The 22,868-nt window shown below is 42.6% G+C and overlaps 1 protein-coding gene across 1 annotated transcript in view; it reads left to right on the top strand.

The window, feature by feature from the left end:
- The window catches only part of ABHD2 (abhydrolase domain containing 2, acylglycerol lipase), a 50,300-nt gene extending 36,205 nt beyond the window's left edge, over positions 1-14,095 (top strand). The window contains exons 7-11 of the mRNA XM_073653264.1: positions 1,396-1,488; positions 3,232-3,339; positions 5,115-5,184; positions 5,281-5,365; positions 5,509-14,095. Of these exons, the coding sequence (XP_073509365.1) occupies positions 1,396-1,488; positions 3,232-3,339; positions 5,115-5,184; positions 5,281-5,365; positions 5,509-5,705 (553 nt within the window). The 3' untranslated portion in view covers positions 5,706-14,095. The remainder of the gene's footprint in view (positions 1-1,395; positions 1,489-3,231; positions 3,340-5,114; positions 5,185-5,280; positions 5,366-5,508) is intronic.
- Positions 14,096-22,868: the final 8,773 nt, after the last annotated feature.

Genomic DNA, 22,868 nt, shown 5'->3' with positions numbered 1-22,868 from the left:
ATTGCTGTTTGATTACAGTAGGCCAAGCAAAACAACTTGGTGAGGCCTTACTACTTTCGCTGAACAAGCGGAGGTAGTGCGGGATAGAGCAGTGTAAAATATTATAGAAAATGCCTATTCTAGCGCCATCCACGGAGATGTTCGGCCTTTTTTATATTCCGTTCACAAGGCTGTGAGTGTACTAATATGCCCACCAATGCATTGGCCTAATTTACACACTAATAAAAAAAATCCAAATTTTGGCGGCTGGCATTGTAATAGGCATCTTACATAATGCCCTATCCCGCACTACCTCTGCTTGCTCATGGATAGTGTTACTGACTGGTTCCTGTGAATGGAGGCCGTGCAACAGAAGGCTGTAAGGGATATTCAGCAAGCAGCCATCTGGGCATGACCAGCCAGACCCAATCCAGGGTTAACGCAGGCAAAGGATAAGAAAAATATGGCCTCTGGCTTCCAAAAAATAGCTCTTGTAGCTCAGCCCCATTCACTTTAGTGAGCCGAGCTTCTGTAGGAAATTCAGCTGAGAGGTGGCTCTTTCTGTAAGAAGTAGCCTTGTTTTTCTAGTTGTGCACATTGTATCAGAATTAATCAGTAATTTGTTCATGGTCTAACAAATGAATATGAATAATGGACATGTCGGTGGTAAGCATTCAGCATTCATTTCTCTGGGGAAAGTTAGAAAATTGTGTCTGTAGGTAATAGGAATCTACTATTTGGGTTATAATTTGAAGCAACCGGGTGAGAGGAGGACATTGTGGTAAATGGGCTGCATTATTTTACCTTTAGTGAACCTTACCTATCATTACCATTTGCTCCTCATCCACCCAAATCCCTTTTTCGTGTTTATTCCCATGTATTTGCCTGCTTGTATGATGAGGCCTAGATGCTGGGATCGCACTGATCTCCCTGTACCTTTGTGCCTCGCCTGCTCCCCCTAGTGGTTTGTGCAGGGTATGACTGACCTTACATGTACTGCTATGTAATCTGTACATTTTAGTCTATGGTCCCCACGTTCTATATGTTCTCTTGATGATATAAATTTGCAAAGAAAGCAAGTTACAAAGTGCAGTCCTACTGTCTATCTGCTGATATCGTGTGCAATGAGGCTCATTCACTGATTAGCATGGTGTCTTTACGTGGCAGGGCAAGAACCATATAACAATTTAGTATGGCTTTTTTTCCAGAATGACAGCTGCAATGAAGTAACATAAGTTTATAAAGTCTATAGCTTCTGCAGCATTGCCTCCTCCGTCTCATGCATTTGTTATTGCTGTGGACCCTGTAGTTAAAGTTAAACCAATGTTTTGCCATTTTATGTGGCTCGTGTGCCCTGTGCCCCTTGGTCTTTCACTTTCTCATAACAGTCCATTGATTGTTAGCTTTTTCTTCCAGCGCTCAGGAGACCTTTCTGCAATGGGATCAATGTCGACGGTTTTACAACTTCCTCATGGCCGACAACATGAAGAAAATCATTCTGTCTCACAGGTATTACACTCCCTAAACCTAGCAGGGACCCGTGACCTATGTAAATAGCTTGCCACGTCCGCGCTCATACAGTAAGCTGGTCAGCTATTTGCACTTACACATCAGCTCGCTATTTGAACCTGTGTTTGGTTTTTACCCTTTTGATCTATTTATTTTGCTTTCTTTCACTAAAAAAATAAACGTTTCCGGATTTGTAGCAAAATCCAATATAGGAAGGAAGGGAGCCAGCACATAATAGAAACTCGTACTCTCCCTGCGGAGAGCAATGTGTCTAGAGGTGAATGCCAAGAAAGAAAAAGGGCTGGAGAGCTTTTTGTGCCCCTTGGGTGATAGAAGAGCGGACCTGTGCCCACTGCATTCTCTGACAGATTCACTTTAACCAGAGAATTCCTTTTGCAGTGTCCTTTCTTTTATTTCCCTAAAGTAATTTACTTATTAAACTAGATGGAGATTGACTAAGGGCCCTTCACACTGTTCCTGGTGAAGGATGAAGGCTTTTCTCACTCTTCTATCCTAAGAAGTTGGGTTGTGCTGACTTTGACATTTAACACTTGACAGGCTCAAGTACCAAGGGTGTGGAGAGCACATAATGCATAATTTCACCACCACACTAGTAGTGGTCTTCACAGCTTTCTGTAACTTTTAGATAAATGTCCATTTTTTTTTTTTTATCTCTTATGCCACAATGTAAAAAAAGAAAAAATTGTGATCCATATGCTGGATCCAATGTTGGTCTTTATGGTCTCAGTGTGTCCAATATTACTATCCGTGTGTCATCCAAGCATTAGTTAGTGAAAAATGGACAGCACTAGGATGTGATTCGGATGGCATTTGAATGCTTTCCAGGTTTTCTCCAAACATTTCACTTTTCTGTTCATTTTCCACCATCCAGGGACCATTCTAAAGCCACTTTCTTTAAAGTGACTCAATCACTAGATTTATGCAGTCCGGACAGGCAGTATGAATCAGCGTGGCTGCACCCAGGCATGTGTCACTCAGAAACCGTCAGGGTATGTTTACACCTCGCGTGTTTGCCACGCAAATTCAGAATTTTACTGTCCCAGCTAATCTCATGCACATGTTGCTTATTTTTTTCCTTGCAGAATGGAAACCTTTCAAATCCGCAGCATTTCAATTATTGTTTCAGCATTTTTTTTTTCCCATTCTAGTAAACGGAAAAAAACACGTCAAAAACGCTCTGTTTGATGCAGCATTTTTCCTGCCAAGTGACACGTTTTTGATGTAGCGATGTCTGCAGCAAATACTTAAGGCATGCACATACCTTTTTTTTTTAGGCATTTCAGAGAAGATCTAGTTAGAAAATCTGGTCTGGGACCATAGCCGGAGACCAGACTAGTCCAGCACCTCCCCTGGACGCATGCTCTCATTAACTGGCTATGGGAGACATCTGTCAGTCAACTAAAGGGGGTGGGGAGAAGCTATCCGGAAGCGGTGCCAGACTTGTTTCATCTCCTGCTGGTCCTCGGACAGATATTCAAACTATATTTTCTCTGAAAAGCAAAAGTGTATTAGAGAGAATCCTTCCTGCTGAAATCATGCGGCCAGGCTCTGATTCATGGTGCTGATGGTCTGGGCGGTAGGCATCTAGTGACAGGTTCCCCTTTAAGGGATGGTGCTTCATTGTGCTGTTCAATCTCCTGTCTTTTGACTTTTACATGTGATCTAGCGTAGGATTGTATATGGAGTTGTGGTTTTGATGTTTCTTGTGTTTTCTTCTTTTAGACATGCGCTTTTTACGGACAGCCGAATGAATAAAGTATTTGAAGACTCGGTGCTCAGTCGGCTGTACACCGCCACGTCTCTCATGCAGATAGATGATACTGTAATGAGGTAAGCACAGGATGCTGGTCACAGTCTCGGGAGCCAGTTCTCTAATTTGTGGCCATTGGTAAGATCTAGCTGCAGTTTTTTTAGTTTTATTTGCTATATTTTCATTGTATTAGTAATCTGAGTTAGTGTGCTGTATATCAGCCCCATACTTGTATATATTCATGAGACGAGCGTCCCTCCACTGAATCGGTCTCCTCCGCCTCCCCCCTGGTGGTGATTGACAGGCTTAGGTGTATGCACATATTCATAGCTGGAATACACCGGACTGATAACTGTGTCCATAGTGTTCTTTCAGCAGCCCTAATGGCCAAGCACGAGTTTGGATGACTCCAGAGGTCAAAGCTGAAGTAACATGACGGATCCGCTTTAAACTTACACATCTGATAATCCAGAAATATTGATAATTTGGAAGGTGTTTCCTACTTAATTATGTCATTCTATCTGGCAACCCGCAAATCGGAACCAGAATAGGAAGTAAAGGGAAACCATTCTGACACTCCTAAATAAATGAAAAAAAAAATCAGACTCTATTCACACTGTAAAAAAAAAAAAGAAAAAAAAGTTAATGCCCAATATAAAAATGTATACCTTTTTATTATATTACAAAAGAAACAGAATACAAACCTATTAAAAGGAATATATTCAGAGTACCTATGTCACTCAGGCAGACCTATAATAATATACCAGATCTAAAAGATATAATATGCATATAATGCCCTAATCTAATGATATGTCAAAATGGACACAGCAGATGGTCAGATGAACATAAAACATACCAAGGAAGGCTACAGGCTATGTTCAGAATAAATAATGAAATACGAACAAAAAGCCTAGAGCCATACATAGTAATACCAATAAAAGCCATATTAAATGCCAGAGAAGACACACAAAGGAATAGAACGATAACAAAGCAGGGCTAACGGGCACATATAAAAGATAAAAAATAAATGGATTAGACCTGAATGACAATAGTAAGAGACCCCAGCACGCGTTTTGCTTCTTCCTGGGGGGGTTCCAGTTTTTATGGGGTTTGTGTTGCCTTGTGAACGCTGTAGGTTTATACAGCCAACGTGTCCACTGGATCCCACTGACCCGATGCCACCAATATAGTGCCGCTATGTATGAATATCATTCTGTGAATCGCAGCTGACTATACTGCTCCATATGAAGGCATTCAGTAAAGAAAGTTAGTGTGTGTGGTGGCACCCTATGAGCGACACACGCCACTGTGCACTTAGTCAGCGATGGTACAGTATATACTGGAAAGTATAGATTTATCTATATATTAAATCTGAGGAAAGGCTGTGGTGTGACGTGAGCAGTAATAGTAGTTAGCGAGGATTTGCAGGACCCTGATCCAGCTGCCAGATCTGTATTCAGTTGCTGTAGGACAAGAGCCCGGCCAATTGACTCCTATGTGACGCATCTGCAGCTCCTGTTTTGGTTAACTGACCTGATGCAACATCATGTGGGCGTCTTGCCAGGCCAGCTGACCAAGAGAAGAGCCAGGGATGCCTGCAGCTAGGTGGCTCCCATCCAGCAGCCACGGACTAGCGACTTGGTACTTGGACCAGGGTCCTGACAGTCAATTCACTCCTTTCTAATATTGGTATATTTACACACAGACATGTTCTACATCGGCTCGGGGTACAGATCATTCCTGGGCTGATCATTCTCCTGAGTATGTGGTACTGAGTTGTGGAGCTGAATTTGGTTCCCATTAAGGTGTACTGTCTTTGATGGGATTTCATCGTCTCTTGTGTTTCTTTTGTTAGAAGGTTCCATGGCTATAAGTCTCTTAAGGAGTACTATGAAGAAGAAAGCTGTGTCCGGTATTTGCACAATGTAAGTTTTGTTTGCCAGCACATGGTAGGGATTGTCTAACATTGGGGCAAAGGGAGGTCTTTTCTTTTCACGTCTGAGCCTTGTCTATCTCTCTAGATACAAGTGCCACTTATGTTGGTTAACTCCACGGATGACCCTCTAGTCCATGAAAGCCTCCTGTCCATTCCAAAGACTCTGGCAAGTAAGTTTTGTGCTGCAGTGAACCCTTTAATGGAGGATAGATAAAAGTATATTTTTTGGTTTGGCTAATTCTTCCATCTGATCTGTATCAATTCCATTAACCTCCTATGTTTTTCTTTTTCTTTGTGCTTGATTTCTTTTTAGCTAACAAGGAGACAGTCATGGTGGTTTTGCCTCTTCACGGTGGACATCTTGGCTTCTTTGAAGGTGCAGTACTCTTCCCAGAGCCCCTGACTTGGATGGATAAACTTCTGGTGCAGTACTCCAATGCCATCTGTCAATGGGAGAGAAATAAATCCAAGTGCTTGGACAAGGAACTAGCACAGTCTGAACCTAGTTAATCTGCGCACTTCAGTCATTTTCCCAAAGACTAGTCTACAGATCCATAGTTTTTTTATGCATTTATAATTCCTTACTAACAGTTACTGTAATTTTTTTTTTCTTTTTTTTGCGACTGTCCGTCAGTACATGGGTCTACCCAGATTATCTTTGCAGTAAAACTACAAGGGAAGAGGCCGTGACTCCACTGTGAGCCTACAGAGCTTCCTGCACTCCCATTCTGGATAGTTACTGCAGCGCTTTATGTAGTAGATATATATTATATTATATTTGTTGCTGTTTGGTACAGCAAGGCCATTGTATTTCTATCAATATATTGTCAAATAGTAGCTGAAGTAGATATTTGTCTACCCCAGATACACCTCATCTGAGTTATTGAGATTCTCAAGGCTGAACGTACATTCCAATTTTTGGAAGTCAAGTTGACATCTGTGTCAGTCATTGCATTAGTTTCTTTATCACTTGTACGTGCACTATTAAGCGAGACTGGACACATTACGGGGCCAACTAATTTTACTGGACTGATGGGGTCTGTGTTTTTTTTTTGTTTTTTAATGGCGCATATTTTTCTATTGTATTGATGAACACACTCTAAGGATGCATTCACACTGCCTTTGTAGTGTATGCAAAGGTGTATATCTGGAGGATTTCTTGACATATACCTTCAATGAATGCTACTATATAGTCATACGGTGGCATCAGTCACCCATAGGCTTTCAGATGTGGAAGAATAATATTCCTCACAGTATGTGTTTCTTTTACTGGATGCTGGAGATGAGCAAATCCATTAGCCAGGATCCTGTTGGCCCCCAGATGAGAGCCCTGCGAACCACCTCTTACCTACAGGCTTCCTCAGCCCCTTTTTTTTTTTGGGATTAGTAGGCATGGTGTGACGTTATGCGTGCGTCAGGCCACATTGAAGATATGGCAGCGAGCCTGCAGGTAATGAGCAGCGTCGGGGATTCGAGCAGGTAGGAAGCAATACGCCATCCGAAATGCACAGAATACTGATGTGGTCGTTGGGCCACGGTCCTGCAAATTAATTCGCTCATCTGTACTGGATGCCTCTGTATTGAATAGTGTACTCTACTACACTATTGTATACTGGTAGATAAATGCTCAATTAGGCCTTTTTCTGGTAAATGGGGACCTATAGATATATATGACTCATACACTTGGCACATACGGCAAACATGCACTGTGAATGCACCATAACTGGCTCACTGATGTCCAGCTGTCTTCTGGATTATTTCTATATATTAGATATTGTAAGTAATTGTCCACTATAGGGAAGAAACACAGGGGGAATTATCAAGACTTAAACAGTCTTAAAAGTCCACTAAAGTAAAAAGTGCTTAAATAAAAAATAGAACACACACAACCTGACAAATTTGTAAACTGAAATTTACACCAACTATCTAATGGTATAAGTTTCCGTTAATAAATTATGCCAATTTTGAGCACAAATGACAGTAGACCTGTAGGGCCATGGTTACCCACGCCACTTTTGCAAGACCTACTCAGATTTTTAAAAATGTTACAAGACCAATGTAAAAATGAAAACCTGCGCACAAGCAGTGATAAATCCCACTCCAGGGTGTAGATAACGCAAAATCTATGTCTTAATTTTTTTTATTAGGTCAAGGAGGGATTATGGATTCTGTAATTTCACCTGGAATGTTTTCTAGGATGATGCCTCGTGTTCCCATCATGCCAATATGGGCACGTTCTGGTTCTTCCGGCCTGGCTGCGTAGTTGGTGATTCTTGGACCTAGCCTGCTAAACTGATTTGTGGCCTTTAACAACTCTGAAAATCATCCACTTCATTGTTGTACGTCATTTGCACCATTCACATTTGCCCATGGGCATACATGGAGGCAAAAGTCAGCCTCGTGACGAGAGTTACTGAACTCTGTTCACTTTTAAGCTATGTTGGTGTTATTCTGACTCTCGGGTGACCCTGGTTGTTGTCTTACTTGGTACAAGTCATTCAGATGAATGACACTTTTGGCCATGTACCTGCAGGTTTTTGGAAAATGCTGAATTGGCACAATTTTCCTGCCAAACATTGAATGGCTTTACACCTTAGCCAGGTCCAGGTGATGGGCGCGTTCTCCTGAGCGTCTCTTAGCAATTTATTTTTCTCGCTGTTAGAAGGCTTTAATTATTGAAACAAGAGGACAATTTAATAAGGGTGGCGTAACGTAGTAAACTCCCACTTGTCCGGCTTCTCTACTTCAGTTTTCCAGACTGCACTTTGGTTATGTTTAGTTTTACCAAAGTTTTAAACTTTTGATTTGAACCAACTATTGGCTTGTTATTTAACGAGACCATTTCTTATTTTTGCGCTGGTTTGGCTGTGTGAACTGCACTACAGACGCAAACCATAAAGCAGTTGTCATCGGTTTCAGCAGCTATACAGGATTTCTACAATGCTTCTGCAGTTCATTGCCAAAGTCCTCAAAGTTCTTTCTGAAGACTGTCATTTGGTAGTTGCAGTAAGTGATGTGAGATCTTCTGTACAGTCTTTCTTCTCTGATCAGCACTTTACAGGAAAACAGGGTCTTTACGTTCAGGACTTGGAACATTGAGATCTTTCCATATGTGTTTTCTATAACTTGATCCTTATCAATGCATAGTAGATTATTTCTGTGCATACCGGTGTGTGGTATATCTTTATTAATGTTTTAGTCTGAAAAGTTCCAAGAACCTCCCATCAGGTCTGTAAGTGTTCAGTCCAGTATATGGATCTGCTCCTATATTACCCTGATGAATGTAGAAGATGCTGTTTTCTGTATGTCGTAGGTTTCTTGTGTCTTTTCTGGAGGGAACGTCCAGCCAGATTGTGTTTCCTACAGATGGTTATATATCTAAAGAGCGTGTTGTTTGGTAAGTAACACTAGTGGCACTTTGAGATCAGCAATTATTTCTGAATCTGAGCAATAGAGAAAGCACTTAGGTCCCTCCATAGGGCAATGTGAGCTGGAAGCTCCAGTATGATAAATGACAATGGGATCACCCCAAACTATAGAGGGATATGGCGACATTTTGCACTTTACAGGTTTGTGTTTTTTTTTAACATGCTTGATTTTGCTTTCATGTTACAGACAGTAATTTTTAGATTAATGCCAGGATTGGAAGACAAATTGTCTATTAGCCGGTGACCCCCACATCCGGCATTGTGCACTGCGCCCCCTTTGAATTAGCACTTTATTATCCTTGTCTTGTTTTTATGAGTACAAAGGTTGTGTCTGCACCTTGCTGTAGACGGCAGTAAGAACGACATTGCAGTAGTGTGCAGTCATGGATGGTGTCAGCCATGCCATTATTATTATTATTATTATTATTATTATTATTCTTTAATTTTGCCTTAAGTCTCATTTTGTATTCATTCTTACCATACAAGTCTGCTTTGGAGACCATGACAATATAAGAGAAAAAAAAAACCTGTGCGTTTACTTTGTATATGTAATATTGCAATGACCACAACAATGTGCATGCAGGGGAAAAGACATTTTGTAACCCTTTTCCTTAAACGAAAGTCTAGCTGATAAAAAAAAATAATTTAAAAGGGCTCAGACTAAATAAACAAATAAAAAAGATGTAATTGACACATTCCCTAATGCCCTTGCAGCTCCTGTTGTAACGGCCGGGGCCCTGCTGATGTTACCTTACTGATCCCATCTTAAACCCCTCTCCACCATGACCTTTTTCTTCTTTCTGTAAATCTGTGTATGTAGTGCACGGTCATATACTCGCCTACCGTCACCTTCTGCAGGATCCAGCTCCACTTCTCAGTGATGTTACCGCTCTTCACTCTCCGGATTTCTATGGGGCCTCATTCTGCCGCTCCATAGACTTACATTGTAAAAGCCAAAACCCCAGTGTGATCCGGAGAGTCTGAGGAGCGGTGACTGCACACAGAAGAGGAGTGGCACATCTTGTGATGGGCCGTCTGATATCCCTAAGCCTTTTCTTCATGTAGGGTCTATGATGAGTTAGTGTTAATGATTCTGACTATTGGTCCTGTGTGTCCTCATTTGTTGTATGTTACCCTAAATTGTAGCGGTCCATTACTTTTTTTTTTTTGCTTTAGTATTGTACAGTATAATTTCTTCATTATTTTGCATGCTTGTGTTCTTTGGTTTAACACTCAGGGATATAACTACTGCCAGACACCAAAGTGTTTCATGTTACAGCTGGGGACATGCCGATCAGAGGAGATGACGGTATAAATGCTACTCAGCACGTTGGCCGACTCTGACCATGCAGGGTTACGAAGGTCTGGGAATTCTAGCTTCTCCATATGTACGCTGGTTTTCACTCCAATTTTGCATCCACAAAAACACCAGCATTGCCTTGTTCATTGGGCATTTTAAAGCATTTGTATGATTTTTACAGAATTTCAGCAAAATCCACAGTATCTGCATAATATGCCTGTCTTGCTTCTCCTCCCAGTTCTGGTCTTGTTGAGGGGCCTCTTCACAATGGGTTCCCCTTCTAGAGAATTAGATCTGTGAGCCGCTCTGATGGGAGGCTCTTGGGTGCCCCTTTACCTCATTGGAGGCCTTTTTTTTTGGTTGATAGTGGCTCATAAAATAGTAGACAGCAATAGTTATTAATGTAGGTGTGCATATAGTCAATGTAAGGCCAGGTCACTTAGTTTGTAGTTATAACATATATACCCTGGATGGGTCATTAGTCTACACATACATACATGGGTGGAGGTACTTTTTTTTTTTTCTCAGACGAAACCATTGTTGCATGTTTCTCATGCCAAAGTGATGTCATTGGTGTTTAGCGAATCCATTAGCTGATCACTCGTTGATTCCACATAGTGGCTGCCGTCATTGTACGTTGGTGATGAGTAGTCTATTGAACGAAGATCTGAACTTTTCTGAATTTGTATCCGGTTTTCTATTTGTGAACTGTTGTATTTTCTTTCTGGACCGTTTGTCAATTTGATGTTATGTGTTTTTTAGGAGCATTGGGCAAGGGCAGAGTAGTGGAAAAGTTGGGTCAGAGTTGTTGAATTGCTTCCAATGCATTTTGAAAGGTGAAAAATAACCAGGCTTAGAAGAATGTTTGTTTGTATTTTATTCCTCAAATTTCAAAATTGTCTAAACCTTTATTTTGTTTTTTCCGTATTAACATCTTTCTCTAGGATTTACTTTTATTTTTAGCTTTATGCTCTCATTGTATTAGACTAATAGGTTAAATCTAGTGTTACTAGCATTCTACAATTAAGTGCACTTTTCACCAAATTGTTCATGTTGAACTTGAAACCCGATGTAATGGCTGCAGAGCGGATCCAATTATTTTATTTTTTTTAAGATTTCACCTATGTTGCAGAAATATTAGCAGTCAAACTATTTGGCACCTAATGATTTTTATTTTTTTTTATTTTTATTTTTTTTAGTCCAAATGGGTGTTATCAGACAGTTTTCACTGGGGACGTGTACTTCTTCTCCCTGTATGAGTTGCCCAGTCATAAGCAGGCAGCAACACTGAACAGAAAGAAAACTCCACAACCATAGCTTAGAGCAAGTTTCTCAATGTGTGAAATGTAATCACACTTATGTCTGCTGTGTGTAAGCTGCTTGTGATCACTTTGCAGTGAGATCAGGACTGTCATTATGTCTCACACAGAAGCAGTCTGTTCTGGGCTACTCCACTGCGATGTAGACAGCCTGTTCTACTGTCACTGCAGAGCGAGTACAAGTTGGGCACAACAGATTATTATTATTATTATTATTATTATTATTATTATTATTATTATTATTGCACCATTGATTCCATGAAAGTGTTTTGTAAAAGGGTTTACATACTATATATATTACTGAAACATCTCTGAACACTGTCAGCTCAACTGTACTACTTGTCCAGAGAGAAGAGCTGATAGATGGGATTGTAATGTGACACCGCTAAACTCTCTCTTCTGACCCTCTCCCCACAGGGACCTTATCTGAAAGATATTAGTCATTTGTGCTCTGATCATGCAGGAGGTTATACCAGGAGATCAGAGTTTTCTGTCTTTACATCTCACACACTGAGAAACCTGCTCTAAGCTATGGTGGGGGCGTGCTCTTTTTCTACTGTGTTGCTACCTGCTTATGATTGGTCAGCATCACACAGGGAAAAGTGAATTCCCCCAGTAAAAACTGTCTAACACCCACTTAAACTTTTTATTTTTTTACTAACTCATTAGGTGTCAAATACTTTGGTTAATATCTCCTCAACCGAGAGGCATAATTTAAGGGGAAAAAAGTTTTATTTCGCACTATTACATTGTGTGTTCAGTTCATTAAAAATTTGGTGACGGGCCCTTTTTTAAGTAATAATTTTCTGCTCTCTAGAGCTGGTTTCACACTCCACATAGAGAACACAATGTCTGGACCAGTCTCGAGTCACCTGATGCAAACTCCACCACTTATTATAGTTTGCGTTCCGTCCCTAATGTCAGATTTGTGAAACCGGCAGTAGCCAGAGTTCACATCTACATTGTCATTTCTGATACAAAACTGAAAATGATTGCATGCCGGCTCCATCACATGACTGATCTCAACAACACCTTAGAGACCCTATAGTTTTACAACAGTGTATGTTATTTTGGCGTGAAGGAGGACTCAGCAGACTGCTCCATTCTTCCATTAAATATGAAGCAATCTGCAAACGGAGCCTCCAATGCAGATGTGAACTCTGCCTAAGTAACACAAAGGAGTGTTTTGTTTTTTTATTGATTTTTAAAATGGGTTCCACTTATTACATTAGATCATGCTTGTTTTTATCTTATGTTATATCTCAAAGTGTTTGCAGACCTTTTTCTTTTCTCAAAATGGGTTGCTTCATTAATTGAGATGGGAGAAAACAACCTGTTATTCTTGTTAACGGGCTTTGTTAGTTATTGCAGTTCGATACTTGGCTACTTTACTAGGCACATCCTATAGACAACCATGGCACGGTTTCCGGTGTCACCAACAGATGCATCGAAATGTGACCACAACAAGTGTCTGTTCTACGTTCTTCAACTCTGAAATATTCTTTGCTTTAAGTTTTGTCTCTTGATGTATTGTGTGTGAAAGCACAGTTGTACTGTGCTTGCATTGTATCCAGTGCTTGCACAGGAAAGGCAGCCCCTTTGTATGTGGAGCACTGCTTAAGAAAGTCAGTGGAAACCTGTAATATCCATAGCAGAATGTGGTCCGTGGTTGCTAGTGATCCATCTCTCAGATATCCATTTGGGCCACAAATAGCTGCCTCCACCATTCTGGCTATTTAGGTACAGAAAGTCCTAGAGAAGTTCTAGCTGTAAAATACGCTTTCCTTTGTTTGCTGGTTGACTCAGATCAGAATAATTTTCATTAGGGCAGCATTTATCGCGGTTACCATTCCTAAAATGCTGAGCCGTTTTAGTGCTCTGACCAATTACCTTGGCATTTAAGTCATATGACACCATTTAAGGTCCCTTGATGTGATGGACCCACTTGTAGTTCTATGGCTTCACAACATACACTGTGTGTAGGCGGCCATTTCTTGTACTTTTATGCCTTTAATGTTTATATTGCATGCACAATGTTTTTTTGTGAAGAACTGATCAGGAAAAAAAATATTTTACAATCAAGAATGAACACAGAGGAACAGAAGCCTTTCGGAGCAAGCCATATATCTACAGAATATAGTTTCTGTTGAGGCGCTGACTTTGTGGTCTACACAAGTCAACATGGCGATAAATGATCTTTTTTTATCACATATTAACCTGCTCGAGGAATGTACACTAACTTTTTTCTAATCCAGCACCTAAAATATCGAGGAATCTTTTTATCAACCTTTTTTTTAAAAAAAAAAACAACCTTTTGACTGTCGATTTTACCAATCTGCTTGTGTTGCGTCCTCGTTTCCAAACACATCTGCCTTAATACGCAGGGAAGTGGTGTGTGCACACTGTAGAGATTTCACTGTATTCTTCAGTTAGTTTGGCTTGCTCCTAAATATTGGTGATACATTCATGGTGGTTTTATTTCACAACTTTAAATGCTGCCCTAAAATGGTTTAGTCCAGAAGCCGGGAACCTCTGACTGCCCAGGCGGCTCTTGACCAGGCCTGATAGTAGTTTTCTGTTGGTCAGACCAAGGTTGCCAACACTTTGGTTGTGGTTAAGGTTCAGCTGATGGCCTGGAACTGACTGCAGCTTTACACAACAACTAGCAATGCAATTTTCTATACAAGTACTTTATCTAAAAACAGTGACTCTCCTTTTCCTGCATTTTTTTTCTTATTTTCTTATTATGATGCGATGTATGGCGGTTCACTGCAATCTAAACTTTATTTTTTTGTTACTTTTTGAATTTTAATGGAACTGAATATAATGAAATAAAGATTGTTTAATTCATTATTTATGTCTGAGCCAATTTATTCCAGATGAGTATATGGGCTTATTTGTACAATAAAAAATAGTGAAATATGTAGATAAAGTAAAATCACACCGATACAAACACTATGCTACAGCTCTTTCCAATGTGATCATTGTGACCATCCATGCTTGGGCTGGTTTTACACTTCCAACTTTCACAATGTGTGTACAGATTGCGTTGTCCGGACCGATCACAGGTTTTTGCACCCAAACTCAACAGCTTCATTGTGGTAAGAACCCAGACTCCTTTTTCTGATTCCACACATCTGACTTTCACTGTCTGCACAAAATAACTGGTCAGACCAATCATGTGCGCTCAGTGCACCCCAGGTGCAGCCAAACAGTTCAGTGCACCTTCTCATCTACTTGTTTTCCATCTATCTCTGGCTCCTGTCAAGCAATGAAGAGGGGAGCACAAATGGATGAAGAAGGTAGGAAGGTGTACTGAATGGCTTGGCCACACCATGGGTACAAATGTGCTTGGTTTGAAAAGTCATTTTGTGCTGACACCCTTTTTTTTTTTTCTTTGAGGATTTGTCACATGAACAAATGAACCATTCCTTGTGTTCTTTAGCCCAAACAAGTCTCTTCTGCTTGTTGCCTGTCCTTAGCAGTGGTTTCCTAGCAGCTATTTTACCATGAAGGCCTGCTGCACAAAGTCTCCTCTTAACAGTTGTTGTAGAGATGTGTCTGCTGCTAGAACTCTGTGTGGCATTGACCTGGTCTCTAATCTGTGCTGCTGTTAACCTGCGATTTCTGAGGCTGGTGACTCTGATAAACTTATCCTCAGAAGCAGAGGTGACTCTTGGTCTTCCTTTCCTGGGGCGGTCCTCATGTGAGCCAGTTTCTTTGTAGCGCTTGATGGGTTTTTGCAACTGCACTTGGGGACACTTTCAAAGTTTTCCCAATTTTTCGGACTGACTGACTGACCTTCATTTCTTAAAGTAATGATGGCCACTCGTTTTTCTTTACTTAGCTGCTTTTTCCTTGCCATAATACAAATTCTAACAGTCTATTCAGTAGGACTATCAACTGTGTATCCACCTGACTTCTGCACAACACAACTGATGGTCCCAACCCCATTTATAAGGCAAGAAATCCCACTTATTAAACCTGACAGGGCACACCTGTGAAGTGAAAACCATTTCCGGTGACTACCTCTTGAAGCTTATCAAGAGAATGCCAAGAGTGTGCAAAGCAGTCATCAAAGCAAAAGGTGGCTACTTTTTAGAACCTAGAATATAAAACATATTTTCAGTTGTTTCACACTTTTTTGTTAAGTATATAATTCCACATGTGTTAATTCATAGTTTTGATGCCTTCAGTGTGAATGTACAATTTTCATAGTCATGAAAATACAGAAAAATCTTTAAATGAGGTGTGTCCAAACTTTTGGTCTGTACTGTATATAATTAATGTCACCAAAGTATTAAGTTAGTTAAACACTCGTCACAGCACTCGCTTGCTGGAATGTTTCTAGACTATTGCTGTCCTTTTTACAAAAAAACAAAACCTATCTTCGAGTCATCCTGACAAATAAGTAAGCTTTTGAGGGAGTAGTTCAGGTGGCGTGTTTTTGATCAGTATTCACTTACCGCTCCTCCCTCCCGACACTGATTGTCAGTCAAAACCTTCTTGGAGTCTGGGCTACTCTACCATAGCTATAATGTGCACATATGCAGTTACTCCTCGTGAACATGGTGATTACACACTGATACAGGCTTTTTTCATACTTTTACCTATGAAGACTGCAACTTCGACGGACTATGTGCCTGATTGCAGGGAGGAGGATGGTAAAAAGAGCTTGTCAATCAAATTACGTGAATGTCGGTGACCAATGTTGTTGAATTGGGCTGTTCGGATGTTTCTTTTCACAAACAAAATCTTCGCGTGCCACAAAAAATCACTGCAAATCAATTTTTAACTGATGCTTGCCTACTCAAGTGCATGGGTGTGCAAAAAAAAAACATCCCGGACGAATCAACCCTACAGCATCCGATTTTTACAGATATGTTACAATTCTTAACATGGGAAACTGTATTTTGGTCTTGAAAATATTATTCACTGCTGATGCATAATAACAAATGCCAGACGAATTGCATACAGATTACAATTGAGATGAAAATTAATAGTTTTTTTCTGGAGGAAAATTGGACAATTTTATTTATTTTTTTTTGAACATGTGAACTTAATTTGATGAATTTGCTTAGGGTACTGCACCATCTTCATCAGGGCTTGGTAAGGTGTTCCATGATTGATACCGACAATATTGTTAGTTCTGGTGACAGATCGTCATGTGAAATGATGGGTGTGGGTGGGAGAAAATCTAATTTCTATAGCAGATTACATCAAGTGTAATGTATGGTATTTCCCGGACCAAAAACCAAAGCATGGACCATCTGAACACCTTCTCCACTACTGGACCTGTGCTACCAATAGATGTCTGCATGTTTTACCTATAGTTTTCAGCTACTTTTGCCAAGTAACAGCATGAATATATCTTTGCACAACTACAGTGGCATGTAAAAGTTTGAGCACCCCTCGTCAAAAGTACTGTTCTTGTGAACAGTTAAGCAAGTTGAAGATGAAATGATCTCTAAAAGGCCTAAAGGTAAAGATGACACATTTCCTTTGTATTTCAGGCAAAAAAAAATATATAGTCATGTTTTTCATTTTAAAAATTACAAAAAGGAAAATGAGCTGATGCAAAAGTTTGGGCATCCTTGGAGATTTGTGTCTCAGATAACTTTGACCAAGGTTTCAGACCTTAATTAGCCTGTTAGTGTTATGACTTGTTCACTATCATCGTTCGGAAAGGCCAGGTGATGCAAATATTTCCCAGCTTTCTTAAAACCCAGCCTCCTCTACCCTTGTGCGAAAAAACAGCAGCCATAGGTTCTTCTAAGCAGCTGCCTAACACTCTGAAAATAAAAATGGTGGAAGACAACAATGCAGGAGAAGGCTATAAGAAGATTGCAAATTTCAGTGAGCTCTGCTTTTAGGATTGCTAGAGAGGTAGAGATGAGTGAATTCGTGGATGTTCGGGTGGACTTTTTTTTAAATTCTGGTTCGGGTCGTGAACTTGACCCCGAATACCATATAAGTCAAAGGGGACCCGAACTTCAGTGCTGTAAAATAGTTGTAGTAAGAGCTAGGGGCTGCAAAATGGGGTTAAAAGCAGGACAATTGCCCTGAAAACAAATGTGGTTAGGAAAATGACTCAAAGGGGTTATGTCACCATAGCAATCATGGTAAAATAGGAAGTAAATGAATAGCATAAACATTTCAATAGTGCCCCTACAGACTGAGGTTTGCTACCGCCAGTTAAAAATTTCACCCACAGAGCATGGGGGAAGAATATCCCCACAGAAGCAGCTTACAGACTTCACCCCCAGACCATGGGGCACAGTACCTTCACAGACACTGATTCAAATTTCACTCCAAGAGGCAATGGGTGCCTGAAATTTAGTGCTGTAAAATGGTGGTAGTAAAGAGTAAGGTGCTGCAAAATGGGGGTAAGAGCAGAACGATTGCCCTGCAAACAAATGGGGGTAGGAAAATTACTTAAAGGGTGTCTGTTGTGAGGGGGTGGGCGAAGGTTCTTGCACTTCTCTACAAATGGGAATAGGGCAATGACTTCAAATAAAAGAAAGAAAAAATAATCTTGAATCAGGAGGCCGAAGACCAGGTGGAGGTGAATGTGTTGATGCTTGTGTAAGTGGTGGAGTAAGAGGTAGCCCAACACAGGTTTTTGGGGTTTTTTTTTTCATCTTTTTGTGGTATTTTTTTTTAAATTTTTAAGGGGAACTAATGGAAATAACATAGAATAACATACAAAACCAAACAATTATCTTGAACCAGGAGGCCAAGGTCCAAGTCGAGGATGAGGTACACGTTGTGATGTAGGTATAAAAGTCCAAGTAGGAGGTAGCCAACACTTATTTCCGTGTTTCATTTTAATGAATTTGAGCTTGCCCACATAGGCGCTTCCGCTTGTCCACAGCCAGTCTGTGAGGACACCCCCTGCCATGCTAAACACAGTATGCTTGCCAGAGGGCAGACCAGCGCCTCCAAGGCGTAAAGTGCAAGCTCAGGGCATGTGTCAAATTTGGAGACCCAAAAGTTAAATGGGGCAGACCAATCAGTTATAATGTGGAGACATGTGGACAGGTACTTTACCACCATGTTGTGGAAACAATGCCTCTTGCTGATATGGACCGTATCAGATGGTGGTGCCGGATGTTGTGGTGTGCGGAGGAAATGTTTCCACATTTTGGCCATGCTAACCCTGCCTCCTGAGGTTCTGGCGGTGCCCCAGCTGCGTAGGTGTGCTCCTCCATCTCTGCCTTGTTCTTCCATTGAGCCCCTGCTGTCAGGTGGGAAAGCCATTAGTAGTTTCTCTACCAGCGTGTGCTACTATTCACACATTTTGCAATCCCAGTCCAAGGATGGTGCGTTGTCCTTGTAGTGGGGATCCAGCAGGATGGCCACCCAGTAATCAGAACTGGTAATAACACGGGCAACTCTGCAGTCGTTGTGTAGGCACAGCAGTATGTATTGGCTCATGTGTGTAAGGCTGCCCAAAATCTATAACAAGCTGTCCTCGGTGGGAGGTGTATAGTCTGGTTTCCCTGCATCCCCCCAGCCACGCTCGAGTGATGCCCGTGAGCAGCTTGGAGTGCCACCCTGCTGGAAACACGGTTCTTCAACCTCATTCTCCAAAACTGTTCCTTGGCTGGACACTTGCATACTAGGCCGCTGTGGGTACAGGAACCCACCCTCCGAACCATGTGTGGATGACTGGCCTGATAAAGGTGTGAATGTTGCTTGGTCCTCCTGCTTCTCTTCCTCCTGTGCCACCGCCTCATCCATCATCTCTATAAGGGTTTTTTTAAGCAGACATGGAATTGGGATAGCAACACTGATGATGGCGTCATCAGCGCAGGCCATGTTGGTGGAATATTCAAACAAGGGACACATGTCCCACATGGAGGCCCACTCATTTATGGTGAAGTGGTGTTCAGCTGAGCGACTCATGCATGCTGCAGCTGAAACTCCACTATTGCCTGCTGCTGCTGCTCGCACAGTCTCTCCAGCATATGCAAGTTGGAGTTCCACCTTATTGGTACGTCACATATGAAGCAGTGAGCTGGCGGCAGAAGTGACGCTGCAGCGCAGACAGGCGAGCAGCAGCAGGGTGAGAACCCCAAAAGCTCGTACACATTGCACACACTTTCAGCAGCAAATCGTACATATTTGGGCAGTTCTTCAGGAAGATCTGCACCACCAAGTTCTGCACATGCACCAGGCAAAGGATGTGAGTCAAACCAGCTAGGCCCAGAGATGCTACTAGATTTTGCCCGGTATCGCAAACCACCAGGCTGGGCTTGAGGTTCACAGGCACCAGCTTCTCATCTGTCTGCTGATTGATCACCGTCCACAGCTCCTGCGCAGTGTGGGATCTGTCCTCCAAACAAATGAGTTGCAGAACAGCCTTGCTGGCTTTTCTATGTGCCTGTGCTGAAATTGGTGGTGCAGAGCTCACTGTGACCAGATGAGAAGGCAACATGTCCCGAGAAACGCCCAGCAAACCTCGGTGGTGGTAGGACATTTGCTGGAACGCCTTCCTCTGTCCCAGCCGCCACTACATTGACCCAATGGGCAGATGTAACGTCCCTGCCCGTGCTTACTGGTCCATGTATCTGTTGTAACATGGACCTTGCCAGTGATGGCATTGTGCAGTGCACATCTTATCTGATCAGAAACGTGTGTGTGCAGGGCTCGGTTAGCCCGCCTGGCAAAGTAGTGGTGGCTGGGAACAATGTACTGCGGGACAGCCACCAATATCAGTTTTTTTAAACTGGCGGTATCCGCCAGCCAGAATTGCAGCTTTTCAAACGCCAGTAATTTAGAAATGCTGACAGTCACATGGCTTGTGGACGGAATTTCCTCTTTCTCTCGAGGGTTTGGGGTATGAGTGTCGGGGTAAAAGAGAATATATATTTTTGTAACTTTTATACTTTTGTAACTTTTATACGTTTTTTTGCTAATGTACTAACCACCATTTGTGTCTTATAACAATAAGCTTTCCTTGCTACGTATTACTCAAATCGAAATTTAAACTAAGACAGTTCCAGTGTTGCCAAGACTTATTTCAGAGAAACGAAACAAGATTATAAGCTGACGGCTGCAATATCTGCCCAGAGACTGAGATAAGGAGATGTGGACCAATCAGGAGTGGCCAGACACTGGACTTTCATGGCTTACCCCGCCCCGGACAACCCCTTTCCCCTCCCCATTATGTAGTGTATTTAGGTTTGTGTATGTAGGAATAAACACAGAACATTGCTGAGAACGTTGTCTGTAGTAGTCTTTTGAGCGTGCTCTGAGTTTGAACCAGGTTGTTGTCTGACTCATTCTTTGAATGGTTGACCCATGCTCATAGTTTGAATTTGGAGTGACTGGAGGACGAGTGGAATGTCATCACGACCCTCACAAATGGCGCCCAACGTGGGGCGTGGCTAGCGGTATGCCGCCCTCCCGGACCCATATCACTGATTTCCCTGGTGGTGACCGCGGTGGCTGAATTTGAGGCCTGATCAACCTCCATCGAACACGGTAAGTTGAGATGTATTTTATATGTCTCACTTGCCTGTGTGTGTCAGCCGCAGCGGTTCCTGTTGGGTTGTCAGGTTGGATCTGGGTGGGTGATCGGTCGAGTGGTGAGACCTCAGGCGTCCCGCACCACGTCCTGAACCAGCAAGTGTTAAAACGAGTGACGTTGCATGCCTGCGCGTGCTCGTGTGAACACCATCTCCTCCTCCTCCGGTCACTGAACTCTCTTTAGATAGCTGCCTCCCGTAACTGATAGTCGAGGTTTCAAAGCATAAGTAGTGTAAGGGAGAAAGAATCTGTGACGAATTGAGGTGTACTCTTCGTCTTATACAGAGAAACCTCATAAGGAGGTGTTGTGCTGTCAGAATCTGTGACGAATTGAGGAGTGCTCTTCGTCTAACACAGAGACTGCTGTAAAGCCAAGGTTAGGAAACAGTGTATTGAGGTGTCTCTACACTGTCGGGTGGTGCCGTGGTAGGAAAGGAGATAGATTGAGGTGTCTCTCTATCTCATCAGTGTATTGAGGTGTCTCTACACTGTCGGGTGGTGCCGTGGTAGGAAAGGAGATAGATTGAGGTGTCTCTCTATCTCATCAGTGTATTGAGGTGTCTCTACACTGAAGGGTGGTGACCTGTAGTCAGGGTGCCGTGGTGAGTCGCACTGTAAAGTCGCCATTCAAGGCTAGGAAAGGAGTTAGATTGAGGTGTCTCTCTATCTCATCAGTGTATTGAGGTGTGCTCTACACTGAGGAGTGGCGACCTGTGGACTGCACCAGTGATCTGAGTCGCGACAGATCATTGCATTCTATAAGAAAATGTTGCGTATATTCAAATTTGAAAGATCTCGTAAGTTGCGGAATGGTGCTGTGGGAGTTAAGCCAATTAGTGGAGTTACGGGAAGGCAAGAAGAATGTTAGGAATTTGTATAACATGATAAGCTTATCCAGTACAGGCAGGCTTTAGTTTTCAGTGTAGAAAGAATGTGTTACACAGAAATTGGGAAAGCTGGGTGAGGACTTCTGCACCAGGCTCAAGCACATCTTAGAGTAGCGAGTGATTTGAAGTCTGAAGGCTGGAAAGAAGTAGATGGTGTGGGGGGGACAGAGAATGCCGAGCCTTTGTTCGGATACATGAAAGCTGCAGACTGTGATTTGTTATGTGCCCCCAAAATGGCCGTTGCACCTTTGATGCCTGTCACTACACCGAGCCCTCAGCCACCGCCCTATAATGGTACCAACAACAAATCACCGGAGGGGTGGACGTGTCGGGTGTGTGGAGAGCAAAACCCACCCTGGGCGGAGTTCTGCTGTGTCTGTGGGGCGGGCCGCCCATGGCACGATGCCCAGCCTGTCTCCAAGAACAATCCCACTTCCACTCCACCTCCTCCCTCCAACGGCCATCTTACTACACCTTTTCCTGCCTCCAAGAACAATCCCACTTCCACTCTAACTCCTCCCTCCCATGGCCATCTTGCTACACCTCTTACTTGTTGTGAAAAGCCCCAATCCGGCCTATATCCACTACTAGATCCGTCCGGTGCATATTACCAGCCACCAGCACAGGTGGAAAAGCCCGCAGTCCCAGAGCACCCATCTGAAACTAATGTGACAACGCTTCCCCTGTTTCCTATGGGAGTCACCCACAACCCTGGGGATATCCTCCTCAACTCCCCAGAATTTCAGGCCAGACTGCTCTCCCTCCACCAACATACTGTTACTCAAGACGATGCGGAGCCAGATGAGGGATGGGCTCAAGATACTCCAGCCCCCCCCTCCTTTACCCCATACGTCTCCTATGGCATCCTTCACCCCACATCCATTACCCGTACTCCGGCCCTTGCTCCAAGCAACTGCTGAAAGAGCACCACCCCCCAGCCCCTCAGAAGTCTGGGACCCCTGCCGCTCCCGGAATCTAGTAGACCCATCAGGACGCCCTGTCACTCTGTCAATAGGCTATGGTGACATCCTTACACATCTGGTGGGGGCCATAATCAACCCTGCAAACACCCGTATGAGCCATGCTGGAGGATTGGCTCGTAAAATTGCCCTTGCTGCTGGTTCCACTCTGGCTGCAGAATTCCAGGCTCACTTAGCCGAAAACGGAGAGCTTTCAAAAGGCCATGGATTCCACAAAAGCAGGAT

Source organism: Phyllobates terribilis, unplaced genomic scaffold, assembly GCF_046119375.1.
Source record: "Phyllobates terribilis strain yellow unplaced genomic scaffold, ASM4611937v1 Scaffold_11__3_contigs__length_659146591, whole genome shotgun sequence".
Taxonomy (NCBI): domain Eukaryota; kingdom Metazoa; phylum Chordata; class Amphibia; order Anura; family Dendrobatidae; genus Phyllobates; species Phyllobates terribilis.
The sequence above is the reverse complement of the archived record's forward strand: the minus strand, read 5'-3'. Positions and strand labels throughout refer to the sequence as shown.